This window comes from Arvicanthis niloticus, chromosome 1 (genome assembly GCF_011762505.2).
Source record: "Arvicanthis niloticus isolate mArvNil1 chromosome 1, mArvNil1.pat.X, whole genome shotgun sequence".
Classification (NCBI taxonomy): Eukaryota; Metazoa; Chordata; class Mammalia; order Rodentia; family Muridae; genus Arvicanthis; species Arvicanthis niloticus.
In genome coordinates this window covers 119,283,104-119,307,181 of record NC_047658.1, presented here as the reverse complement: position 1 = coordinate 119,307,181, position 24,078 = coordinate 119,283,104, and the positions used below count along the sequence as shown (strand labels likewise).

Below are 24,078 nucleotides of genomic sequence, written 5' to 3'. Positions count from 1 at the left end.
CCCTGCCTTTATGTTCCTGTGCCAAGTGTTCAGTGTCTGTAGAGAAATAAAGGCCAAAAAATCAAAATCATCAGGGCCTTCACAGGCAGATGAAATGAGCACATGACTGGTCTGAGGTTGAGGGGAAGGTTTTATTGTAGATTTGAGGGAAAGCACACCCAGAGGCATCTGGAAGAGTCCAAAGCAGGGAGAGAAAGTAGGAGACAGAATATGTCAGCAGACTGAACCAGGCTGTGAGAGGAGATGGAGGGAGAGCAGGAGAGAAGAGAGAGGACCAAGAAAGCACATGGCTGAAAAGGCAGGGTCATTCATAGAGGAATCTGAGCTGAGTGGGAGGAGTGTGGACTTGAGGGACAAAGCCCCTGGGCTGGAGAGGTTTAGGGTAGGGAGCTGGGCCAGAAGAGCTGAGAAGCCAGGACTCTGAAACAGAGACTTTACAGGCACTGCTGAGAGAACCTAGAGGCCAGCATGAGTGTTCAAATGCTAACAGTGCCACAGCTAGCCATTTGTCCAAAGTTCCTTTTGGACCTTTCAATAGATTCAACTCAGATGGGGTCTAAGCACTGAGAGGGGCTAAGTGACCTCAGGCTCCCACTCTTAACTGAAAATCTATCTACAGTTGATAACCACTGGCAAAGAAAAAAATCAGTTTTCTCCAGTGGGTATATTAACCACTCTGCAGGGCAGGGTCTGTGCCAGGGAGTAGTTGGCCACCACAAAGGACCTCCATTGTAATTTTGTAACCTTTTTGTCTCATTTGGCTTTGTTGGAGCATTGATTGTTTTGTTGGTCTTTTGCTTGTACATTTTTGTTTCCATTTTGTGGGGATGTGTTTATTTGTTTGTTTGTTTGTTTGTTTTCATTTGTTTGGCTTTTTTTAAGAGAAAGAGAAAAAGAATGTAAAGTTGGATGGGTAGGAGGCTGGGAGGATCTGGGAGGAATTGTGGGACAAAAAACCATGATCAAAACATATTGGGGAGGAATGGGAATTGTTCAGTAAAATAGGGGGAGGGGGACCTAAAGGTCAAAAATTGAAATCAAAGTCCACTACTCTGACAATCAGACCCTAACTGCCTGGAGCCTGCCCAGGCTTGGGATGTCTTATATAAATAATTACAGCCTAACTCCTAAAGACCCCTGGTGCCTCCTCCCAAATGGCTGGTCTTGGGAAAGATGAGTGGTGTTATAAAATTTACTACCTCACAATCTAGTGCACTGCAACCTATGGTCTCTTCCAATGTAAAGCCACATAGGCACCAAGCACATATCTCACCAAGCAAGGTGAGATAACTTCTCTAAACTGCAATAAAAAGAGAGTCATTCCCATACAGGGTACAATTTATTCTCTCTCTCCTCTTCCCACTATCCTCCCTCCCCTTCCCCACTCTTTCTCTCCTTCCCCTCCTTTCCTACCTTTCCCTCCATGCTGCTGAACACAGTGTATATTCTTTATTAAGACATTAAGATCAGTTCTGGTCTGGTGAATGCTCTTACACACACACACAAACACACATACACCATGTTCCATGATATGACATTGATCTATTTTTTATAAGGGTACCACCATTCATGCCAGTTTAGATCCCATCCTGATCAATTCATTTTAACTCACTTCCTTTTTAGAGGGTCCCCATGTCCAAATGCAAGCACACTCTGACAGTCTGCATGTGACACTTTCTCAGAGGCAGACTTTGGAATGCTCCCACAAATCCTATTCTAGACAAGGCCATAAATACTCTGAGGTGCAGATAAATTCAAGGTGAGAGCCTGACATTGTATTCATCGGCTTTCTGTGAAACTTCAAGGAGGACTTTGGAACCTGAAAGAGAAACCAAATATTTCTTCCCTAGTGAGAAAATTTTAAAGCAGCTGCAGAAACTGCCAGAACCTAAAGGAGGAGACAGGCTTGCCAGGACTCAAGGTAAGATTTCTGAGAATTCCTTCACAGAGTCATGACAGAACTTGGGCCCTATCAAGAGGGCTCCAAGACCTGGACAAGCTCTGGAAAGGTCTTTTGGGAGCTGCAGGAATCAGGAGTCCTCTATAGACAGTGCACCGAAGTATGGTGGGAGCTCACAACAACCCAACCCTGGAGACGATTGCTCAGTCCCCTGGCAGGCTGCTGAAGTGTCAGAGCAGGTTCCTGGAGCTATTTCTCCATCTGCCTGAGCAGACTATCAATCACCTCCCTGAAAAACTGGGAGTTCTTGGGAGAAGGCAAAGGATTCTCAATATAAAAAGAAGTGGCACGCCGGGCAGTGGTGGCACACGCCTTTAATCCCAGCACTTGGGAGGCAGAGACAGGCGGATTTCTGAGTTCGAGGACAGCCTGGTCTACAAAGTGAGTTCCAGGACAGCCAGGACTACACAGAGAAACCCTGTCTCGAAAAACAAAAAAAAAAAAAAAAAGAGTGGCACATGCTGTTTTGACACAGGATGTTCCTACAGCAGAGGATAACCTTGAACTTCTGAATCTCCTTGTTTCCCCTCCCTATGCTAGGGACACTAAGCATGTGCTACCACATCCAGTTTATTTGGTGCTGGGGATAGAACCCAGGATTTCACACACAAAAGGCAAGCATTCTACACACCAAGCTACACCCACAGTCCTGCCAGGTGTTTTTCTTACAGACAAGGAAAATGCAAAATGGCTCAGAAAGCAGCTTGGTCTTAAAAGAAGGAAAATCTGGGTTTGTTCTGAAGCTCTATGTTTTTAACCGTTTGGATTCAGGGAGAATGAAGTGAATCCACCAAGTAAAAGCAGGGCAGGGAGTCTTTCTGTGCTACTGGGGTCTCAGACATTGCCAGCTCCAGGTTCATCTAATAGGCACTTTAAAAGACAAACAGTGGGTCAGGAGAGTGAACTGAGATTTTTACCAAGTAATTACCTGCATTGCTGACCTAGAGACCACATTTTAAGATCCACATGACTTAATATTGGAAATAAAATAGCTCAGAGTCTGAGGGATGGTGGGGTTCAGAGAATAACCTTTCTGTAACAGATGGCTGCTAAGAGTGCCTTCACTTCCGATTAGGTAGATCTGGAGGATGTCTTATTTTTCCTATGCTGATGAGGAAGGATGCCTGTGAGGAGGCACCAGCCTCCTTAACACATTAAAGGCATATGTAGAAATATTTCCCATTCAGATGAGAAAAAAAAAAAACTCACCTGTTAATATTCACTTGTGTTTACTGCTTTTGCACATAAATTGTAGATCCTTGCTGGCAGGGTCTAAGCTAACAAAAGCTGAGCTAAGAGTGCCACCCTGTGCTGGAAGTGAGGCCCTAAGGAAGGACTTGGGTGCTTGTTGGAAGGACATATCTATATCTACATTTCAACGGAGCTAGTGCCCTTACACCTGCAGCCCATAAAAGCAGAAACTGTGAAACAGACCCAGAGCTGTCTGACCTCTGGACCCTGATGCTGTCTTGCCTGTGGCTTTCTTATCTTGGTGATCAGTAGTGAATGGTGCCAGTCCAGCAGCCAGCACTGAATCACGTTGACATCAGCCTTTAGGGGCATTTTCCTCACTCTGGCACCTGCTGGCACCATAGAGCACTAGCATGGGTTTATTTTGTATTTGTCATCTAGAGAGGCCAGAAAGCTTCCTGCTTGCATCATGCTAGAATCCAGTTCACATTATTTTGTGTCAAAGCGTTTGACGCCCTGCCAGCAAGGATCTACAATTTATGTGCAAAAGCAGTAAACACAAATGAATATTAACAGGTGACATTTTTTTCCTTCATCTGAATGGGAAATATCTCTACATCTGTCCTTAATATACTAAGGAGTGGGGCTGCCTCCTCTCAGGCATCCCTCCTAATCAGCACAGGAAAAATAAGACATCCTCCAGATAGAATTCAAGTCAGGACCACAGTCACCTTATTCTCTTCCAGCAGCCTCAGACACCTAAGACAGAAATGTAGGCCATCCTCAGAGCTCCCTAGTAGCCCAGAAATAGCAGCTGAGATATAGATGAACAGAAGCTAACACTGTGTTCTCATGGTTCAATTCCCAGCACCCATGTGGCAGCTCACAACCATCTGTAACTCCTGTTCCAGGGAATCTGATGTTCTGGCCTCTTCAGACACTAGGCACACACATGGTTCACAGACATAAATGAAGGCAAAACACCCATACACCTAAAAAATTAAATTAAATAAATTTTAAGATACCTGGTCTTTCGAGAAGTCCCAGATCATTTCAATACTGTATCCTCAGAAAGAACACAGACCCCAAAGAAACAAAGACTTATCTTATGTAGTAGGCTTGCATTTTAGTGAAGACATTGACAGACATAAGGAGTAAGAGGGATTGTTGGGTTGTTGGTGGAAATTGTATCTTGTGTGATTTGTAACAGCTGTGAATCATGAGCAATCAAGAGAATGTATCTGCTGTCACTGTCCCGGGTAATGTCCGTGTCATCCAGCCTACATATGCTGTAGTCTCTGGAACACAGGAACAGCCTTTGGCAAAGACCACCACCTATCCAGCCTCAGCAACAGTGCTCCAGTATAACCCAAAGAGTGTAAACTTCCAGAACCCACATATTGTGGTCCAGAACGCAGCTGCAATGACCGGCCTACAGGCTAGGCCCGCTGGACTACAGTATCCAGCAGGAATGGCTGGTGTGCAGACTCCCCCAGGAGTAATCCAGTATTCATCAGAAACAACAAGCATCCAGATCGTGCCTGGAGACCCTCAGAATCCCCTGAACACTGTCCCCGGAGCAACACAGACCTCAAGCCATCCCCAGTGGAACATGTCCTTTATGTCCTTTCATGAATTTAATCCCAAGAAATTCATAAATGAAGAGGTCAGAACATTAGGGGTGAGTATGGCATCATCTCTCCCACTTTGTAAGTCCATTCCTTCATTGACTATGTAAATTCATGCCTTCGATGGGGACAGGAGGCAAAGGAGGTCACAGCTTCTAATGGCAATCCCTCCCTGTCTTCCTCAGCTCCCCAGTTCATTCCATGTGTTTTGGGGGAGGCTATAAAATTCACCAGCCATCCCTTTCCTAGCTATCAGGGACAAGGATCAGTGGCAATCTCACTAGATAAACCACTGACTCAGGCAAGTGGCCTGTGCTTGCTAGAACCTCAGTCACTGCCTCTCATAAGATCTAGTAAGCTCCTCTGTATCCTAATGCCTCTGAGGTTGCTGATTTCCTCCTCCGCCAAGAATAGTCCTGCCTCTTTTCTGAAACCTCTAATTTCATTTGGCACCTTGAAAAGCTCAACTCCATTCTATTTCTTGAGGCAGAAACAAAATCAGTCCTATGCTCTGTTAGATGCCAGCCAAGTCCTCATCAAATGACTGGCTGGAAGGATGATTGGGTCATAGCAAGCTCTTAGTCTCAGTGCGCCCCCTCACTCAGCATCCAGCACACTCTATGAGGAGATAGAGATCCAGAGGTGACCAAGACATAGTTCTCAAAGACATGGTAGGGGTGGGAATTCACTTCACAGCAGCTATTGTAACTGTATCTTCTGGCAATTACCATGAGACATATACACAGCTTTGGTGCTCAAATCGAGCAAAGGCCCTGCTTCCTTTGAGAGGTTGCAACCCTCCTAGAGGGCAAGGAAAGGTTCAGGAAGAAAACAGACTCATCAAAACCCTGCTATAATAGGAATATGGCTAGCTTATGTTCTACAAGGCTTCATATGTCAGAAGCTTTGCCTCCAGTAGGTAACGTTGGGAGGTTGGGAAGTGCCAGAGAGCCTTTAAGTAGTAGGGCTTAGCTTGAGGTATTCAGGTCATTGGGTATAGTCCTTGTGGAACCTCTTAGTAGTTCTCACAGGAGCAAAAGTGGCCTCCCTCAACCCCTCTGGCTTTCAGACTCATTATATAACCTCTCCTTCTTGCATGTATTCCACAATGATACTATTTTCCACGAAATGACAAAGCCAAGGGAGCCCTCATCAGACCAAGCCTAAACTGACAGTCCCAAAACTGTGAGCTGAATAGACTCTCTTTTTTCTTACCCAAATTACCCATCATTTGGTATTTCATCACAGCAACTGTAAATGGGCTAATACATTCTCCAACCCCTCACTTCTTTTCTATGTTGGTATCCCAAATTTATCAGAGCCACCTCTTAAAGTCTGTAAAACTTATCAGGAATCCAGATGCTGATCCCAAGCACCAAGGACGACTGTGTGGGGGAAGGAAAGCAATGGCTATGGTGCATAGGTATTGGAGTTATGTGTTATGCTTTTTATCCTGTTAACTGATACTGGCAAAGTGACTGTGAATTCAGTGACCAACAATTCAAAAGCATCTGGAGACCCAAGGTAACAAAGAAAACTGCTCTGAATAATCTTACTCTTTTCATTCCTCAGGCCACCCACTGGTGTCCCATGTGGGGCTTTAAAGCACACCTGGAACAGACCCCACCCAGAGATGGTGGTCCAGTCTAGATGTTGATCTAAGTGAACCCCAATCACACTCATACCTCAAGTGGCTCTGGAGCACAGCCAAGGTGACAAAAGAGCAGCTCAGCAGCCTACAGCCTTCACTTTCTCTCTCACCAGATTTCTCTCTGCTCTCCCCACAGGCCATCCAGATCCTCATTGGCCTATTTCATATCTTCTCTGCAGTCAACCCTCAACTCTACAGTAATTCTTCTTTGCTGGGGTTATCAGGGTACCTGATCTGGGGAGGTCTGTCTGTGAGTACAAGGCCATGTGGCCTCCTTTCTAAGTCATTTGAGGGGAACTAGGGAGGAGAAGAGATGAGAATACCCTCAGATCCCACTCCCAGGCATAGAACCCTTATAGCTTAGAAGTCTGCAGATGCTGCTGTGAGCTGAGGAACTCACCTACACCCCTGCCCTGACAACACTGCCTCCTGACTATAAGGAGCTTTTGGCTACAAGTATTCGTTACCATCTTATTACCAGAGCTTTTAGGGTCAGAGCATGGGCTATGCAGCACTCACAAGCCAAGCTCTGCCACCCACCCTTAATAGGCCTACTGTAGAGATGGGTCATAGCAAAACAGAAAACAAAAGGGAAGGCAAGGGAAGGCAAGGGAAGGCAAGGGAAGGCAAGGGAAGGCAAGGGAAGGCAAGGGAAGGCAAGGGAAGGCAAGGGAAGATGATCTGTGCATGGTGACCACAGTGAAAAGAGGAACAAATAAAGAGCCCAGAGACACCTCCCCAAAATCCACCTTAGGGTTTAGGTTTAAGAAGAGGGTAAGGAGTACACATAAATACCCAGTCATGGTCATGGTGTGGTCCTGGCTACAGCTGGCCCATCATCGCCTCAGCTCCAGTCTGCCCTGAAAAATGAGTTGACAAACTGGCAGATCTATGTGAAATCTCCTAGGATGCAAGTCCTTCTTGGCCAGTACCAAGCTTCAGCCTTTCTCTTCCTCCAGCTTAGGATTCCCAGAGTGATTGCAATCCCTTGATGTACATTGTTGTAATATCCTACTATATGTAAGCTGAAGTCCATCGTTCCATGTTATGTCTACTTCCCATTCCTGAAAGCAACTGCAATCTTTTCAGGAATTGATTAATTAAGCAAGTTGCCAGACCATTTGGTGATAGAAAATTGGCTATTACAGGTAAACAACCCTGATCAAGGCCTTCCCCTACTGTGACACCTCACCAGCAGGTGGCAAGCATTTGCCAGCACAGCAGTCTGTACATGAAAGCCAGAGGAATAGGAGAAACAAGGTTCTTTCAGAAGGACAGAGACTATCTCTTGAGGGGTTTAACTAGGTCACTCAGGTACATGTGAAACTCTGCTGGGTCAGTGTCTCTGTACCTGGAAAATCTGAATGAAATTCACAGGCAATAAAGGATAAGTTTAAGAGGAGTTTTATTATAGGAAAAAATTAAAAGCAGAAAGAAAGCAGAACCTTCAAGCCCGGGTAACCAGAAAAAATGAGAGGTACTTCCAACAACAGGAAAAGCTGGGGAAGCTGCCCACCTAGGAGCATCTCATATGGCAGAAACTGGGTGAAGACTGACCTCCTGCCAACTGGGACTGGTTAATCTTGTAGGCTTATTAAGGGGCAGGCTAACTGGGGTCTTGGGATGTTTTTCTTACACAGCCAGGCAGCTGTGTCACTTGAAAGCTCACATGAGTGAGGATTCCTAAAAACCACATCTCCTGAGTTACTTACAAAACTTGCACACTACACTAATGAGTTCCTTCTCCCCACCACCACCACACCAGCTAAGCAGTTGACATTTACACATTTATCTTCTACCTGGTGAAATAACAGTGCCTTCTTATTAATTTTAGTGACTTTCAAATCTGTTAGAATTTCTGCATATCATCTACTAGAAAGACACTATTGTACCATATTTATACCATATTTATTTCATTCTCTTGTCTTAAGTTCTTGGGTTTCAGCTAAGTTTTCATTTTAGTCCCCTAAACTCAATGATCTAGGGGAACTTATTATTTTAAGGTTTCAGATCATCCAGTTCAAAGCTCCCTTCTGACTGTACGAAGGCAGTACACTGAGCCATTTAGAAGTGTTTTATCTCAGTGGTCCTTACAAGAAAGAAATACAGAACTAAGGATATGGCTCAGTGGTCAAGTATTCATCCAACATGAACAAGGACCTGGGTTCGATCCTCAGTAGTACAAAATAAAGTATATAGCAACTACTGTTACTACAGTGAGATGAGATGAAAACAGATTCAACAGTAACTCAGAGAGATCAACTGTGTAAAAACAGGAACCTTGTTAGGACTATCAGGCTGGTCTAGGAGCACAGCAAGATGAATTAGTAGCAAATATGAAATGTCCTCTCTCCAAACCTCAGTACTACGAACACCATGCTACCCTGCCCCTAACTTCCCAGGAAAAGATCATAGTCAAGAATAAGACAGTGTCAGCAGTCAGTGAGTTTGGACAATGGTATGGCCCACCACGCACTTGAAGAGACCTCTAGTAAGATAGTGATAATAATGAGTGACTTAGAGCAGTGGTTCTCAACCTGTGGGTCATGACCCCTTTGAGAATGAATGACCTTTTCATGGGGGTCACCAACGACCATCAAAAAACACACCAAGTTGTACAGTCTACATATAACATACCTTAAGCTTCATAGATATTTACATCACGGTCCATAACTAACAAAATTACAGTTATGAAACACCAATGAAATAATTTTATGATTGGAGGAGGGTCACCACAAAATGAGGAAGTATACTAAAGGATCGCAGAACTATGTAGGTTGAAAGCGACTGGCTTAGGGCATCCTACTTGGCATGAAGTATCTGGGTGCCACAATACTTAGTACTTAAAGTTTTGGACAGTAATGATGTTAAGAGGAAGCACACAGATTTACAATGTCTGAGAAACAGATATTTGAAATTTAATGACATGTTCTTTTTTTTTTTCTATGTCTATATAGTTTGTCATCTCTGGATCCTTGTCAGTCTTGGCTGAAAAGGATGCCAACAGTTGTGTGGTAAGTTATTATACCATTTCTTTGGTGACTTATAAGTCTTACGATTATGTGCCTTCCCACACTTAGACAAGGAGGTCTCACAGTAACCTTGTGGTCTGACACTAGGCTCAGGACATTTACACACTGTGTTTCACCTTATCCTCAAAACTCTATGATGTTTCATTCTCTTATATTATAGAGGAGAAACTGAGGCAGAGTATTCTAGGATAGAGACTTAAGGACCATTCAGCACAACCAAAGTCCAAGTTGAGAGTCTACATTAAGCTAGAAGGTGACTGCTTGGAAAGAAACCCTTCTCACAGAGCAGCCTCCAGTGCATTTTACAGGGAACTCTTATAGACAAAGAACACATAAAACTACATCCTTGTTGGCAGTTGCAAGGGGAAGTAGAGCAAGAAAGCAGTTTAACAGAAGCCAAAACATGAGTTTCTAGAACATAGTTGGGTGTTTTCCCATAGAATTTTTCCCAGCAGGGGTAGAAAACAGGGTGCAGTTGGGGAGTCAGTTTCAGGGTAAAACCACAGATGCCTCCAGCTGAGACAAGATGGTATGACCTGTCACATTCCCCACTAGTCTTAGAGAATGAATTAAATTGTGGACACATCCTCCTCTAAAGAGGTGTAGTTGCCCCTAAGGACCATTAATTTGACTGAATTAATTCTTCATTTTATATAATTGACCATGCAATTTAAAATGCAAGGCCCTGCTGTTAATCCAATCTGTTTTACAACCCCAATTTTTGCAATGGAAACTTTCTTGTTCTTGGCAACTAGGGAGCCCAGCCACAGGGTATGCAAAGAATTGTAAATTCTGTATTTCTATCTTAAAAGATAAACCTTTACATCTTTTCTTTTTCCAATACAATCAAACACTTGAAGTGGGTATCAATAAGCAATGGTCAAGAAGGAATATGGGTTTCTGATCTGTAGTCACTCAATCACCTCCCCTGTATCTATCTTCCTCATTAGTTCCCAGGTCCAGGCCTGAAAGCAGTAGAAGTTGAACCATGGCCTTCTACTCATACCAAAGACAAGACTCTGAAATACAAAAAAAAAAAAAAAAAAAGACTCAGGAGAACATAAAACAAGGGCCAAGGCCAATAAAACCTTAATTTTAATTTTGCCCTTAAGCTGAAGATAGTCCATTTGGCATCATCATCAGTGGCTTCTGCTTTCTTGATCTGGGTGTTGTGAATCCATGGCATAATGCCAGCTATGTTCACAGCCATAAAAATGGAGGGAATCACTGTGTGGGGTCTTTTCCAAATTGTTTTCAGACCCTTTGGCTATCTGCTTGGCCCAGATAGTATCATTGGGCTTGAACAGGAGGAAACTGAGGTCAGCTGGGTCTTTCTGTTAGTCCAATGAAGAATCTTTATGGAAGCCTGGAGGGCCTGTAGTAACTTGAGAAAGGAATGGTTAAGGAGCTCTGCCAACTGTTGGTCTCTGAGCTGGGGAAGGAGCCGGGGAGGTCTGCCAAACATAAACTCATAGAGGGGAAATCCCTCCCTATAGTCAGTGCAGTGGGCCCAAAGCAAAGCAAAAGAAGGTCTGAGTAACTTGGTCTGAGAAACTCAAAAAGGTTTTGGACATCAGATGAGGATGAAGGTCAGTTACCAGAGTTCTACTGGTTGTTTTGAAGAGAATGATCTTTTCTCTGTGTCCTCTGCCAATTTATATGTTTGAACTGTTCTTTTTTATTATTTTCATCCTCTATTTCCTCTTGTTTGTACCATGGAGTCTCAGGCAACACTGGGTTAAGGTATATCACCAGAAATCACCAGTTCATCAATAGACTCCACTAGTCTTAGGGCCATTTGTCTAGAAGCTAGGTCAGTGGCCTTGTTGCTTCTTGCCTCAATGGAGCCATTTTATTAATGTCCTTGGGAGTAAAGGATAGCAACTAAGCCACATAGCATCTAGGAGAACCAAGATCTTTTTTCTTTGTTTTTAATGTTCTTTCCTCAGTGGTGAGAAGTCCTCTTTCTCTATAAATCTTATGTGGACATGTGTGGTAGTAAAAGCATAGTGACTGTCTCTGTATATAGTAGTGGGCTTTCCTTTTCCCTATCTGAGAGCCTGGATCAGATCAGTCAGTTCTAGTATCTGGGTTGAGTTGTCTGGCTTGGGCCAAAATAGTTCTGATTAAAGTAACTACTGCAATCCCCATAGACCTGGTTTCATCTTTAATTAAGCTACCACCATCTGTGAGAGCACTAAGTCAGAATCTTTCAGGAGGATGTCGCCTCATCATGAACACCTGTGGGTCATCATCAGGAAAAAAAAGTAGCAGGATTGATGGCAATGGGCCTCTCAAACCAGAGTCAAGGGTGGTCTAGTGATAGGACCTGGTACTGATTCACATAAGCATTAGACAGCCAGAGTTCTGGTGCTCCTTGGAGGAAAGCCTCAACTGTGAGGAGTTCTGTGGGGTGCCTAACAAGAGTTAACAGCTTTTTAATTAGACTAGCATTCACCACCATAGCTCTTAGGCAGATGGTCCATCCTGAGGCTACAGAGGTCAATCGTTTGGACAGATATGTCACAAGGAATTTTCACAGCTACAAAGTTTAGGTTACGTGATTTTTGAAGTGCTTTTTGTTTCATGGACTAACAGATGAAAAGGTTCAGAGACATCTGGAAGTGCTAATCCTAGAGCCAGAGTCTGGGCTGTTTTTAAAAACCTAAATGCATGTTATTCAGTCTCAGACAAGATTAGGGGCTCATTACCCTACTCTGTGTTGGTGTTTAGAGGCCTTGAAAATTCTGCAAACTCTGGTATACAGAAGTAGCAATATGTAGGCACACCTTGGAACACTCAAACCTGTCTCTTAGTCTTTGGAGCTGGGATATAAAGTATGACAGCAGTCCTATGTGAGACAGGTTCCTTTGCCTCTCCTCAGATAATAACCAAGATAAATAGACTCTGATGTACAAAATTTGAACTTTCTTAGACAACACTTCATAGCCTATTGTCTGTTACTCTTACAGTAGTCCCTCAGTGGCCTTTTGTACAATATATTTTAGGAGGAGGTCATCTACATATTGTAAAAATATGGTACCAGTAAGCCTCTGTCAGAAAGGCAGGAGATCAGAAGAGATGATTTTATCAAATGGGGTTGGAGAATTTTTAAAACCTTAGGGCAACCTGGCCCAAGTAAGCTGCCCACTGTAATCTCCTTCTGGGTCTGTCTGTTGAAAAGCAAAGATGATTGACTCACCTCTGCCAATGGGAGGCTAAAGAATGCACTGTTCAGGTCCAAGACAGTGAACACCTGTTTCCCTAAAAAAAATCAGTCTCATTAGTGTGTATGGGTTTGTAACTATAGGGTGAATGGTCTTGACCCTCCCATCACTTCCCTTAGATCTTGAACACATATGTAATCAGAGGTCCCAGGTTTCTTCACAGGCAGGAGAGGTATATGCCAGGGTGACTGACAGGGTACTAGGATGCCTGTCTCTCTAAGCCAGGTGATATGGGCTAAAACTTTCCTTTTGCTTACAGGGTCATTGTTTAATCTGGACAGGAGTAGTTGAACTGGTTGATTAAACAATTATAAGGACTTGGTGTTGGGCCAGTCCTGGGAGGTTGGTTTCTGCCCATACCCCTGGGAATCTTTGTTGTAAATCTGAGAGATAGTCTAAAGCTATCTTTTGACTGGGGACAGGACTTTCAGCTAGGAGACATTCTTCTGACAAAGGGAAAGACACCAAAATTTGTTAGGTATCTGTAAGTCTAACTATGTCTCTCCACCAGAGAAGGTGACGGTGTCTTTCAGTCTATGCAAAAGGTCTTGTCTCTCATTTGGTTCTCTGTTGTTAACTATTTCTTGATCTACCTCCAGCAACTGAGACCTACTTATACTTTGACATTTTTCTGACTCTTATAAATTTTTTCTAATATCTGAGAACAACTAAATGATAAAGGCAATCTTTTAATCATTTAAGCTACCTTTAATCTTTCCTTAAATGGCCTAGTAAAATTTAATTAAAGTCTCCTTGGCCAATGTTGGATAGCAGGGAAAATCTGTTCTATCTGGACTGCATTGTCTGGCAACAATCCTCCCACCTATCCCAGAGGCAGGTTTTTTTAGAGAATGGTGAGTTTTGAGTTTTCCAATTATGTGGATCACTGATTGAAAGGGAACATAAATCATGAAAGAGTAGGAAGGGAAACTTTCTCTTTTCCTACAGGGCTCAGCCCAGGGGAACTTTTTCCCTTCTGTGAGGCTGCTTAGAGCAGGTAGGGAAGGTAGCAGAAGGAGATGACAGCTTGGGAAACTATTTCTCCCTCCCTGTTGTGCATTCTGCTTAGATAGCAGGGGCCTCTGCCTGAGAGGCCCCCTCTTCACCTCTACACATGGACTGGAATCAAACAAAGAAAGAAGAAAGAACTCAGGAAGTGGGGCAAGTAGAGGTTTAGTGGGGGCAAGTAGAGGTTTAGAGGTTTGGGGGTTTCACTGAGCAACCTAGCAGAACCAAAAAGATTTGGGTCCCTAACAAAGAGGGTACAGGTCTTAAAGCAAGGGGCATCTCACACCAGATAAAGCCACTGGTCAATATAGGAAAACAGAACTGACAGAAACACATAGACACACAGAGAAACACATAATAAAGACAATCAGGGATGTCCACCACACATTCATATACCTGAACAAACCAGTGGAATCCAGTGATGTCTCACACAGATTCTAGATTATTGGATCAGCAGCCAGGTCCGGCCTTTTCTTTCTATATCCTAATCAGAAGGCTCCTTAACCAGAGTTACCTCCTGAGATAACAAACTAGATGACTTTTTTTTAAAGATGTATTTATTTTATGTATGAATACACTGTAGCTGTCTTCAGACACACCAGAAGAGGGCATCAGATCCCATTACAGATGGTTGTGAGCCACCATGTGGTTGCTGGAAGTCAGACTCAGGACCTCTGGAAGAGCAATCAGTGCTCTTAACCACCGAGCCATCTATCTCTCCAGCCCCTAGATGACTCTTATTGAAGGAAATTTAAGGGTATCAGAAGGTTCTAGACCACTGAAGATCTCTCCTGAAGCCCTAGAATATCTCATACTTCTCATCCAATAGGAGGAAGTCTTTGGCTGCTGTGGTCCACAATCTGTGCTGATACCTGGGGTTGGTCAAACTGGTGAGGGTCTTGAAAGAATCTCACTGGGGCCTCCATATGTTGCCAGGTAGAGACCCAAAGACCACTCAGCATAACCAAAGTACAAGTTAAGAGTCTGCATTAAGTCAGCAGGCAAATGCCTGGAAAGAAACCCTTCTCACAGAGCAGCCTCCAGTGCATTTTACAGGGAGCTCTCAAAGACAAAGAACACAGAAAACTACATCCTGGTTGGCAGTTGCAGGGGAAGTAGAACAAGCAAGCAGTTTAACAGAAGCCAAAATGTGAAGCTATCTGGGCATTTTTACCCATTGGGTGTGCTGTTCCCAGAGGACTTTTCATGATGGGAGTAGAAAAAGCGGGGATGGTAAGATTCAAGGTTAAATTTGACTCCAACTGAGACAAGATGGAGGAAACTTTGCCATGTCACAAGAGAAAGGTCAGGCTTTGCCTCAGATCATACAGTGAGTATGTGACAGAGCTGGGATTTGAGTCCAGAATTTTCTGGTTCCAAAGCTACACTGTAACCTATTGCATTTGCTACTGCTGCGTAATGAATCATGTCTCAAAACAAAACAAACGAGCAAAAAAGCTCTTAGCAATTTGGAAAAGTCATGAAAATGTATTGTACAATAACCTGGGGGTGTTTGGCATTAAGCAAAAAGCCAAGCCTAAGCTAATGGAGATGAGCCTGTATTTCAAACAGTAAGGTTTGTGCTAAAACCTAAGAAGCCTCAGTGTAAACACAGAGCTGCTCCTGGGTCCTCCTTCCCCTTACTTCTACTTGGCTTCTGTCTCTTAAGAAAAGTCATAAATTAAGGGCAGGTTATTCACTAAAGCATTTCCCAATTCCTAATCCCTGGTCTGCAAAGCAAATTTCTGCTACCCAAGTCTACCTTACAAAAGGAGCACCCGAGTTGGGGAAATGGCTCAGTGGTTAAGAGCACTGGCTGCTCTTACAGAGGTCCTGCAACCACATGGTGGCTCACAACCATCTGTGATGGGATCTGATGCCTTTTTCTGGTGTGTCTGAAGACAGCTACAGTGTACTCATATACATAAATCTTTAAATCAACAAAAAAAAAAAAAGGAGCACCCCTTTGTGCAGGATAATTTCCTGCTACTGCTACATTATTTGCAATAGCTCAGTAATTGAAGAGGAGCTACTGTGGAAGGAGTGAAGAGTGGGAAGGAGAATGAAGAGGAGGGGAAAGAGGAGGAGACTGGGAGCCATGGAGGAGGACGAATTGGTCAAGAGCAGTCCTGGGTAACAATTTATATTATAAGGTTAGATATTGGGTAACAACTCTAATTGTGTAGGCATCTTGTTGATTGAGCATTTCCAAATATATAAATCCATTGGATAAACTTTAAGCATTAAGAGTATTTATTCTACTGGGAACAGTGAGCATGGCAGGTATTGTCTGTGGTTCAGCTGAGCTTTGTGGATACAGCATGATGAATTGACAAAGCCATCCCCCATGCTGGTATCTCGTGAGTATCAGGATCAGTGTTTCTAGATCAGAGCCCCAGTGTCAGCTGAGAACCAGCGGGAACATGGCAGCTGCCAGGGATCAAGCTGGACCAGGCGCCATGAACCCAACACCCCTTCAGTTTCCCAACATAAGCTCATATGTACCAACAAACACTGTCCATACCCTCAGGGAAACCCAATGTCCTGGGGGAGCTCTCTCTGGACTCTGTCTTCCTCTGATGTCTGACTTTTGTTGTTGTTGTTCTGGTTTTTAGTTTTTGGTTTTTTGAGACAAGGTTTCTCTGTGCAGTCCTGGCTGTCCTGGCACTCACTCTGTAGACCAGGCTGGCTCAGAGATCTGCCTCCCCAGTGATAGGATTAAAGGCATGACCCACCCAGCTTGGATGACTTCTAATGGAAATCTCTCCTACAATTTCTGTATCTGGCAGCTGCCCCAGACTCAGCCCAAATGTGACATGTTGACCTTTATTTTCTTCCCCAGAAACCCCTCTAAGGAAGCAGCTTGAGTGGAGGCAGGCCATAAATAATTAAAGCTTCTTGACATCTCACTGTGACAAAGGAGAGCCTTCACATTTGAAAATCTTCCCCAGCTAAACTTATCAACCCAAGCTCCAGCCTCCCTCACCCTCAGAGTCCCTGTCTCTCTTACTGTCTATTCTCAGAATGAGCTTGGCATCCCTGCTTCTTTCTTCTGCAGAGCAGAACAGCAACCTCACCTTACCTCCACAGCAGCCTCCCTCAGCTGCTTAGCCAGCTGTCAATATTCTCCCAATGTCTGGTTCCTGCCCTAAGGGAGTTGCCACAATGACCATTTCACTGCCTTCAGAACAAATGAGCTTCCGCTCCAAGCAGCCTGACCCTCTCCTTTCTGCCCTGCTCCTCTTTTATTCTACCTCCCAAATGCTGAACTTTGATCTTTGCTCACTATTCCTCTCCCATTATGTCCTTCAGGTGAACGGCAGCATTGGCATGAATGTCGTCAGTTCCATCCTCTCCTTGACTGGTATCATTATTATCATCATAGATTTGTGTGTTTACAACTCCAGTAACAATTTTCTGTTGGTAAGCATTACAATGGACTGGTCCCAGTGCTTCTTCAGGACCAGGAAAGCTAACACAGTGGTTTCTTGAGCAAGAAGGAATTGCAACAGAATTCCATCCTAACATGGTCCATAAATTACATAACTTCCATCAAAACCCTGCAACTGCTAAAAACTACCACAATGTTTCTATACCACAATGAGGACTTTGAGATTAGGAGGGAAATGGTCTGGGGATAGAGATGTGGCTATTTGTCTCAAGCTGCAACCTGGTCCTCCTTCAGGACTACTCAAGTAGACCAAGGAAACCTGGCAGAGCAGAGGCCCATCTACAGAGGTGAGGAAAGTCCTCAAAGGGAAAGCTTCCCTGTAGGCCCCAGAAGAAGCCTAATCCATCGGACAGAACTTGGCCTTGATAGGACATGGCAGGAAACCAAGCAAGGTTTACCACCTCTAGAGTCCAACCCTAGGCAACAGGATGAACTGATAAAGAGGCAGACTTTGGTTATGAGGAATTAAGATTGACCTTATCTATTAGCCTGAAAAGTGGTTGTTTGACAATAGGCACCTCTGTCATCAAAGTGTCATGCAGAACAAAAGCTTAGGGTTCCAGTAGGCCTGATGCTAAACCCTGGGGTCCCAACCTCTGCTGAAGAGGAGAATTGGAGAGAAAGTACTCCTAGACCCTGCCTCCACAATGCACTGTGGACAGGGCCATAGCCCAGTACACACTGAGCTCAGTCCTGCTCTCAAAGCTCTGATCCAGACAAGACCACAGGGATCATGCAAGCTAAGACAGCCAGGAGCCAGGCAGAGTTGATGGTCTGGCCTCACTGGTAAATCCCCCAACTCACAGTAAGGACCCCTGGCCTCTCATGTAGGTTCATGGTCAGAGTACTTGTTGGGGTTCATCACAATTAGGGATTGTCTCAAAAGCAAACATTAAAACAAGTAGTTTTTTGTGAAGAGAGGAAGTAAATAAGACCTTAAAGCAAGGAATCTGGAGTACTTACACACCAGCCCTACCAGTCATCAGTGGATGACGGATTCCCCAGAAGACTGTTTGAGCTTCCAACTTTGTGGTGCAAACGGCAAAGTGGGCTCCAGAGGCCATAAAAGTCCACAATAAAGAAATTCAATGGCTGACAGGTAGAATTGGGGGTATACTGAGTGTATATTGCAAAGGTACATAAAGGTACCAACAACATCAACACCAATACACCACTCACAAAAGCTGTCTCTAGTCTTCCAGATGAGGCATATGGCAGTTGCTTTAGAACAGCTACAAGTATGGACTGTCATCTAGTCAACCCTTAAAACTGATATATGCTCCCATTCCCTCTCTGCCTATAGAGTTCTATGAAGGCAATCTCTGGTAGTCTCCTCCCCTTCGCACTCCTGGAATTCATCCTCACCTGTGTGGTCTCACATTTTGGATGCCAGGCTGTGTGCTGGACCCATTTTGAGGTGAGTGTTGGGCTCTATTCCAGGAATCAGCACCTGGTCTTGGAAGGTTTAACAAGGAGTGACCAGAGCTTGAGAGAAGTGAGGACTGAGAGGGTGTGTCAAATAAGTTTTGCTGAATAACAAACTACCACCCAAACCTTAAAACAGCAAGCATTTTCTTCAACAGCTCTCAACCTAGGGGTCGCATGTCAGATATCCTGCATATCAGATATTTACATTATGATTCATAACAGTAGCAAAATTACAGCTATAAAGTATAATTTTATGCTTGGGGGTCACTACAGCACGAGGAACTGTATAAAAGGGCCACAGCCTCGGGAAGGTTGAGAACCTCTGATTTACTTGGTTCTTGGTTCAAATATCATCCATTTGTACTGTGATACATGACTACCTCTTCAACTGATGTCATCACTCTTTGATGGAATCACTCTTTCTGCAGCCAGCTGCCAGGTGGGCTTCAGGAAAGCTGGAATCCCAGGTCTCTTAGTGGGATGATTCATTTCTGCTCCTGTGATAGTTCATCCTCCAGTTTGCCAGCTTGTGTTTCTTCACAAGGCATCTGAATTCCCAGAAAAACATGTAATCCCTCACGGGCAAGCACTCTAGCCCTGCTTGTGCCCTACCTGATGATGTCCTATGGCCAAAGTCACTTACATGGCCAAACTTGTGAGCAGAGGACTAGCCCCAGTTATGGGGCAAAAGACTACAGAGTTACCTAAAAAGCATGAACAGGAGAATTTGTAGATTTTTTTCCAATTAAGTTACTAACACTTCCAAAAGAATCAAACCATGTTTATCTCCATCCCAAGATTTCCACGAGTTCATCCAATTCTGTCACCATACTTGAAGTCCAGGGTCCAGTTTCAGATTATGGATCTGCTCAACACTGCAACCTAGAAACTAAAAGCAACTTTGGGACTGAGAATGTAGGCAAAAAAGCTTGGTTGGCTTACAGGAAACCCTGGGTTTGATCTCCAGCCCTGCTTAAACCAGGCATGGTGGGACATGCTTATAATACCAGAACTTGGGAGGAAGAGGCAGGAGAATCAGAAATTTAAGGTCATCTTTGTCTATTTATCAAATTTGAGGCCAACCTGGACAACATTAGATTCTCTCTCAAAAAATATTACAATAATTTTTAAAATTCTATTAATATACCCAACAGAGTCTAGTGAGACAAGAACCAGATAACTCAAATTCACTCTCCCATTCAATAGAGAAAGACTAAGAGACTCAGGACAAATTCTAAAATCCTACGGAGCAGTCTGGAGATACAGCTCAGCGGACCCAGGTTCAGTTCAACTGTAAATAACTCCATTTCCAGGAGATCTGATGCCCTCTTCTGCCCTTGCAAGAACCAGGCACACACACGGTATACAACCATACATACAGACAAAACACCCCTATGCACAGATCTTTCTAATGAAATCCTATGGAGCAATATTACCCACATGGCGGCAGGGAGCACTCCTCGGATAGGAATCAGTTCAGCTTTAAGGAAGGGTCTGCCATTGCTTTCCACTGCTCCCTAGATGTGTCTCCCTAATCCACCATTCCCTGGGGTCTTGACCTCTAGTCTCGTGGCTCTGTCCACAACATTTTTGCTTTTCTCATAAGAAAGAGTCCACCTTTTCCATCTTAAGAAAGATGTGCAATTCTCTAAACATTTTTGTACTTTAAGCAACATAAACTCATATTTAGTAGCCCTTTTGCTAATACAAGTTCCTCAACAATATATGAGGATGTTTTATGTACTAGATTATGGATGTTGCAACTTGACAAAAGCTTCATCTTTAGTTGTGTTCTAGACAGACCTCTCTCTACGTCTACCGACACCTATTTTGAGATCTGACTTCTCTGAGACCAAGCACATAAGAAAAGCCTTTTAGAAACCTTTCAGTATAGCCAAGGGCCTCACTAAAGACTGGAGACATGGTTCAGTCAGTAAACTGCTAGCTGTACAAGTGCAAGGACCTGAGTTAAGATGCCCAGCATTCACATCAAAAGGCAGGTTCTGCAGCATGTGTCTGTAATGCCAGACACATCAGGATCAGGAAAGACAGGGCCCAGATGGGTAAATGGAGCTCACTGGCCAGCCAATCTAACCAATCAATGAGCTCCAGATTCATTGAGAGAACCTGTCTCAAAAAATAAAGTGGAGATCAGCTGAGGAAGACACACAATGACATCCCTGGCCTCCATACACATGTGCACACACATTCACACATATCCCCATGCACTGTGCACACACACAGTCTTACTTAGCATGAGGTTGATTAGACACAATCCTTTCTATGTGGTCTAACTCTTATTTAACATTTGTTGTTAGGCCTAAAATTTACTTTGATTGTCATTTATCCATTGATAACTTGAGAAATGCAACCCCGAGATGTAATGGCTCACATAACAGGTATTTAGCTCATGCTCCTCTAGGTCTTACAGACAGTTCTGACCTGCTGGGATAGCCAAGTCTGTAGTTGTTTGCTGAGATACCCAGTGGTTGGGTGGTCTTGGATAGATGCACACGTGTCTGGCAGTTGGCAAACAGGCTGTGGACAGAAAAAAACTGGGCTACTTATCTCATTACTCATCAGGTCAGGCAGACTGTTTTCTGTTCCAATGAGAAAGACCAAACTACCATAGGTAAAAAGCTTCACAGGTTGCTGCTTATATCCCCATTACTACTGTTGTCTCCTTAGCCAAAGAATGTCATGTGACCAAGTCCAGCATCCATGAGAGAGGGTCTACCGAAGGCATGGAAACAGGAAAGGAAAGAAGTCACAGCCTTTTAAAGTTCACTAGAAATGACACTAATGGGCTTCCTGTCCTTTGTCTTTCAGAACATGACAATCCCAACCATGTTTGGTGGCACCACAGTCAACACGACCACTGTACCTGTCAACACCACCAGCCCAAACAGTGCCACCAACATCCCAGGCCAGCCCACCCTCCCCAGTGATGCTCCCCCTGAACAGTTATACCAAGAAGTAGATCATGCCCAGACATAGTTGACGGGCTAGCTGACAGAATGCCCATTTCAATGACATCCCACAGGAAGAGCTGCTACAACAGTACCTTTGTTTTATGATGAAACACCTGTGACCTTGACCTTGGTATGACCTCTAGGCCAAGATGAACGTCCATTTTTCCACCTCTTCACTCTTAAGCTTCTCTTTGGTTTGTTATTAATTCTGCTTTTTTAATTCATAAGCTTTTTTCCCTTTGACTCTAGGTATAACTTTAACAATCTACATAAAACGTTGCATTTTGTGATTAGTTGCTCCTGTTGTATGATTATTGTTACAAGCCAATTCTAAACTAACAGATAGGCCAACTGTTGGTTTGACCTCTAATTCCCCTCCCCCAACTCTAATCCTGAAAGGCAATTCCCCATACCCATGGAACATGAGGAGAAACACAGAAAGTAAGGGCTGCCTAACCCTGGTGCATGTTCCCAACCCTCCCGGGTGTGTGAGTAAGACCCCAAATGGACACCATATTGCCTGTTGGAACTGCAACAAGCAAGCCACTCAAGCCCCCAAAAAATTGCCATCTGGGTTGGGCAATGGTAGAGATGCAAACTTCACAGGGCAATCAGGAAGGGCCCTCTCAAGGGTGATATTGGGATGAGAGCAACTCCATTAAGTGCCCAGTCCCATGTAATATTTCCCAGCAAAGTGTTACAAATAGAATTGTATGGACAGAATTGACAGATTCAGCCATATCCAAAGAAAAGGCAAGGACAAGGAACACTTAGCAAGAGAGATCTGACCGTTGTGGCCAAATCACAGCTCATGGGCTACGTGAATTTGCAAAGGTTGAGGGAGGCAAGGCTGGGCACTGTGGACACTCCCACATCTCGTTTCTACTGTTCTCATAGTTTGTTGTGTTGAAGTAAAGGCAGTTTTAGAGGAAGATAAGTGAAGACTTCATGTTTCCCGGGCTGGCCTCAAACTCCCAAGCTGAGGAAGGCCTTGAATTCCTGATTCTCCCACCTCCATCCCCTAAGCACTGGCGTGACAGGGATGTGTCACCATGCCTGACTTCCTTCCTATTCTGAAATTTCAGTGTCCTGTAGGAAGCACATCTCTTCTCTCCCCCTGAGGCTTCCAGAATCTTTCAAGAAAGCAGACAGTAAACAGATTAACAGGAGAAAAAGATATTTAAATTTATTAGGTGCCTGTCACAGAATCTCACAAATCCTGGGAAGAGCCAGATGGGTGTGGCTTACACAGAATCCGGTACTGTAAAAAGAAATAGCTGAAGCTTGGAGGGAAGGGATAGCCCTGGGCTGAGAAGGGTGAAGGGAGGGGTGCAAGGTAGACGGAGTCTCATTGCAGGAACAAAGATAGTAATACAAGTTGCAGGCAAGTGGTGTGTGGCAGCCTGTGGGGTCTCCTGTGCCATTAATCCCACTGCTTGAGGAGATGGGGGCACAACTTGTGGCAAGAACAAGGCCTGGTAGAGGGCCTGTCTTTAGATCCTGGAACTTCAAGAGTGCCCTGAGAAACAAGTCATAAGGGAGAGGAGGGTGAGCGACACAGGAGTGCTGAAGGTCAGAGACTCTGACTCACTCATCTCAGAAAAGCCACATCAACAAGCTATGCCTTGGGGGGGGCCTGTTTTTTAAGTCTCAACCAATATTTGTGGTTACTGATATAAGAGATGTTTAGGCTACCCCAAAGATTATCACAGGAGATTTTTGACTTGGAAAAAGAGGCATCAAGAATTAACAAGAGAAGCCAGTTGGCAGAGACTGGAAAGCTCCCTACCAGGGCTAAAGTAAGGCAGAGGCGTACCTCATACAGATGACAAATGAGGAAAAGGTAGGTTCTATGCAGATGACCTATAAAGAGCCCTTTTATTGGAATGTGTGACTTGTGAGCCTCCCAGGTGTCTATCCTTCTTCCAATCTCAGAAAGGCCTTTATCTTCATTAAGAATTGTCTGTTTCTAAGTGACTATCCATGTGTCCCTGGCCCAACTCCTTATTCAGGAACATAAGTCTATAAATCTTATCATGTGCTCTCGAGACTCAAATCTATGCCTGTAACAAAGAGGCTGACTCTGGGACATTGCAGAAAGCATTCATTTTGTTCCCAGTCTGCTATTGCCTGGGCAGGTCTGACCTAGGGTTGGCAGAACCATCACATGCATTTGTGTTCTGTGAAAAGGCTGGTCCCATGGCCTTGCTGACCATAACTGCAAGTGTGGGGCCTCGCCGGCCACAACTGAGTTGTATCGTGTCATCCTGCATCGGGGAAGCCAGGAATGCTCAGTGTAGAGCTCACATTGTGTCCAGCAGGCGAAATCTCTTGTGGCTCCCACTTCCTGTTGGCAGAGGAAGTCACAGGGAAGGCCAGTTTTGAGGAAAACAACTCCGACCCTCTCTGCAGGTGTAAACACACAGAGGACTGGGGACTAAGGCCGTTTTGTTTTGTTTTGTTTACATTCAACCTGCCACACTGATCTATCCCAAGGTTAGCTGAGAGCTGGCCCAGGCCTGTCCCCAGG

At 44.2% G+C, this 24,078-nt stretch overlaps 1 protein-coding gene across 1 annotated transcript; it reads left to right on the top strand.

Annotated features, from left to right (window-relative positions):
* The first annotated feature begins 1,811 nt into the window (after positions 1-1,811).
* Ms4a18 (membrane spanning 4-domains A18) lies at positions 1,812-21,823 on the top strand. Its single transcript, XM_034522436.2, has 7 exons — positions 1,812-1,921; positions 4,362-4,832; positions 6,567-6,680; positions 9,388-9,444; positions 17,010-17,120; positions 18,452-18,565; positions 21,406-21,823. Exons 2-7 carry the CDS (start codon positions 4,371-4,373, stop codon positions 21,571-21,573), a joined length of 1,026 nt encoding a protein of 341 aa, XP_034378327.1. The 5' UTR covers positions 1,812-1,921; positions 4,362-4,370; the 3' UTR covers positions 21,574-21,823.
* The last annotated feature ends 2,255 nt before the right edge of the window (positions 21,824-24,078 follow it).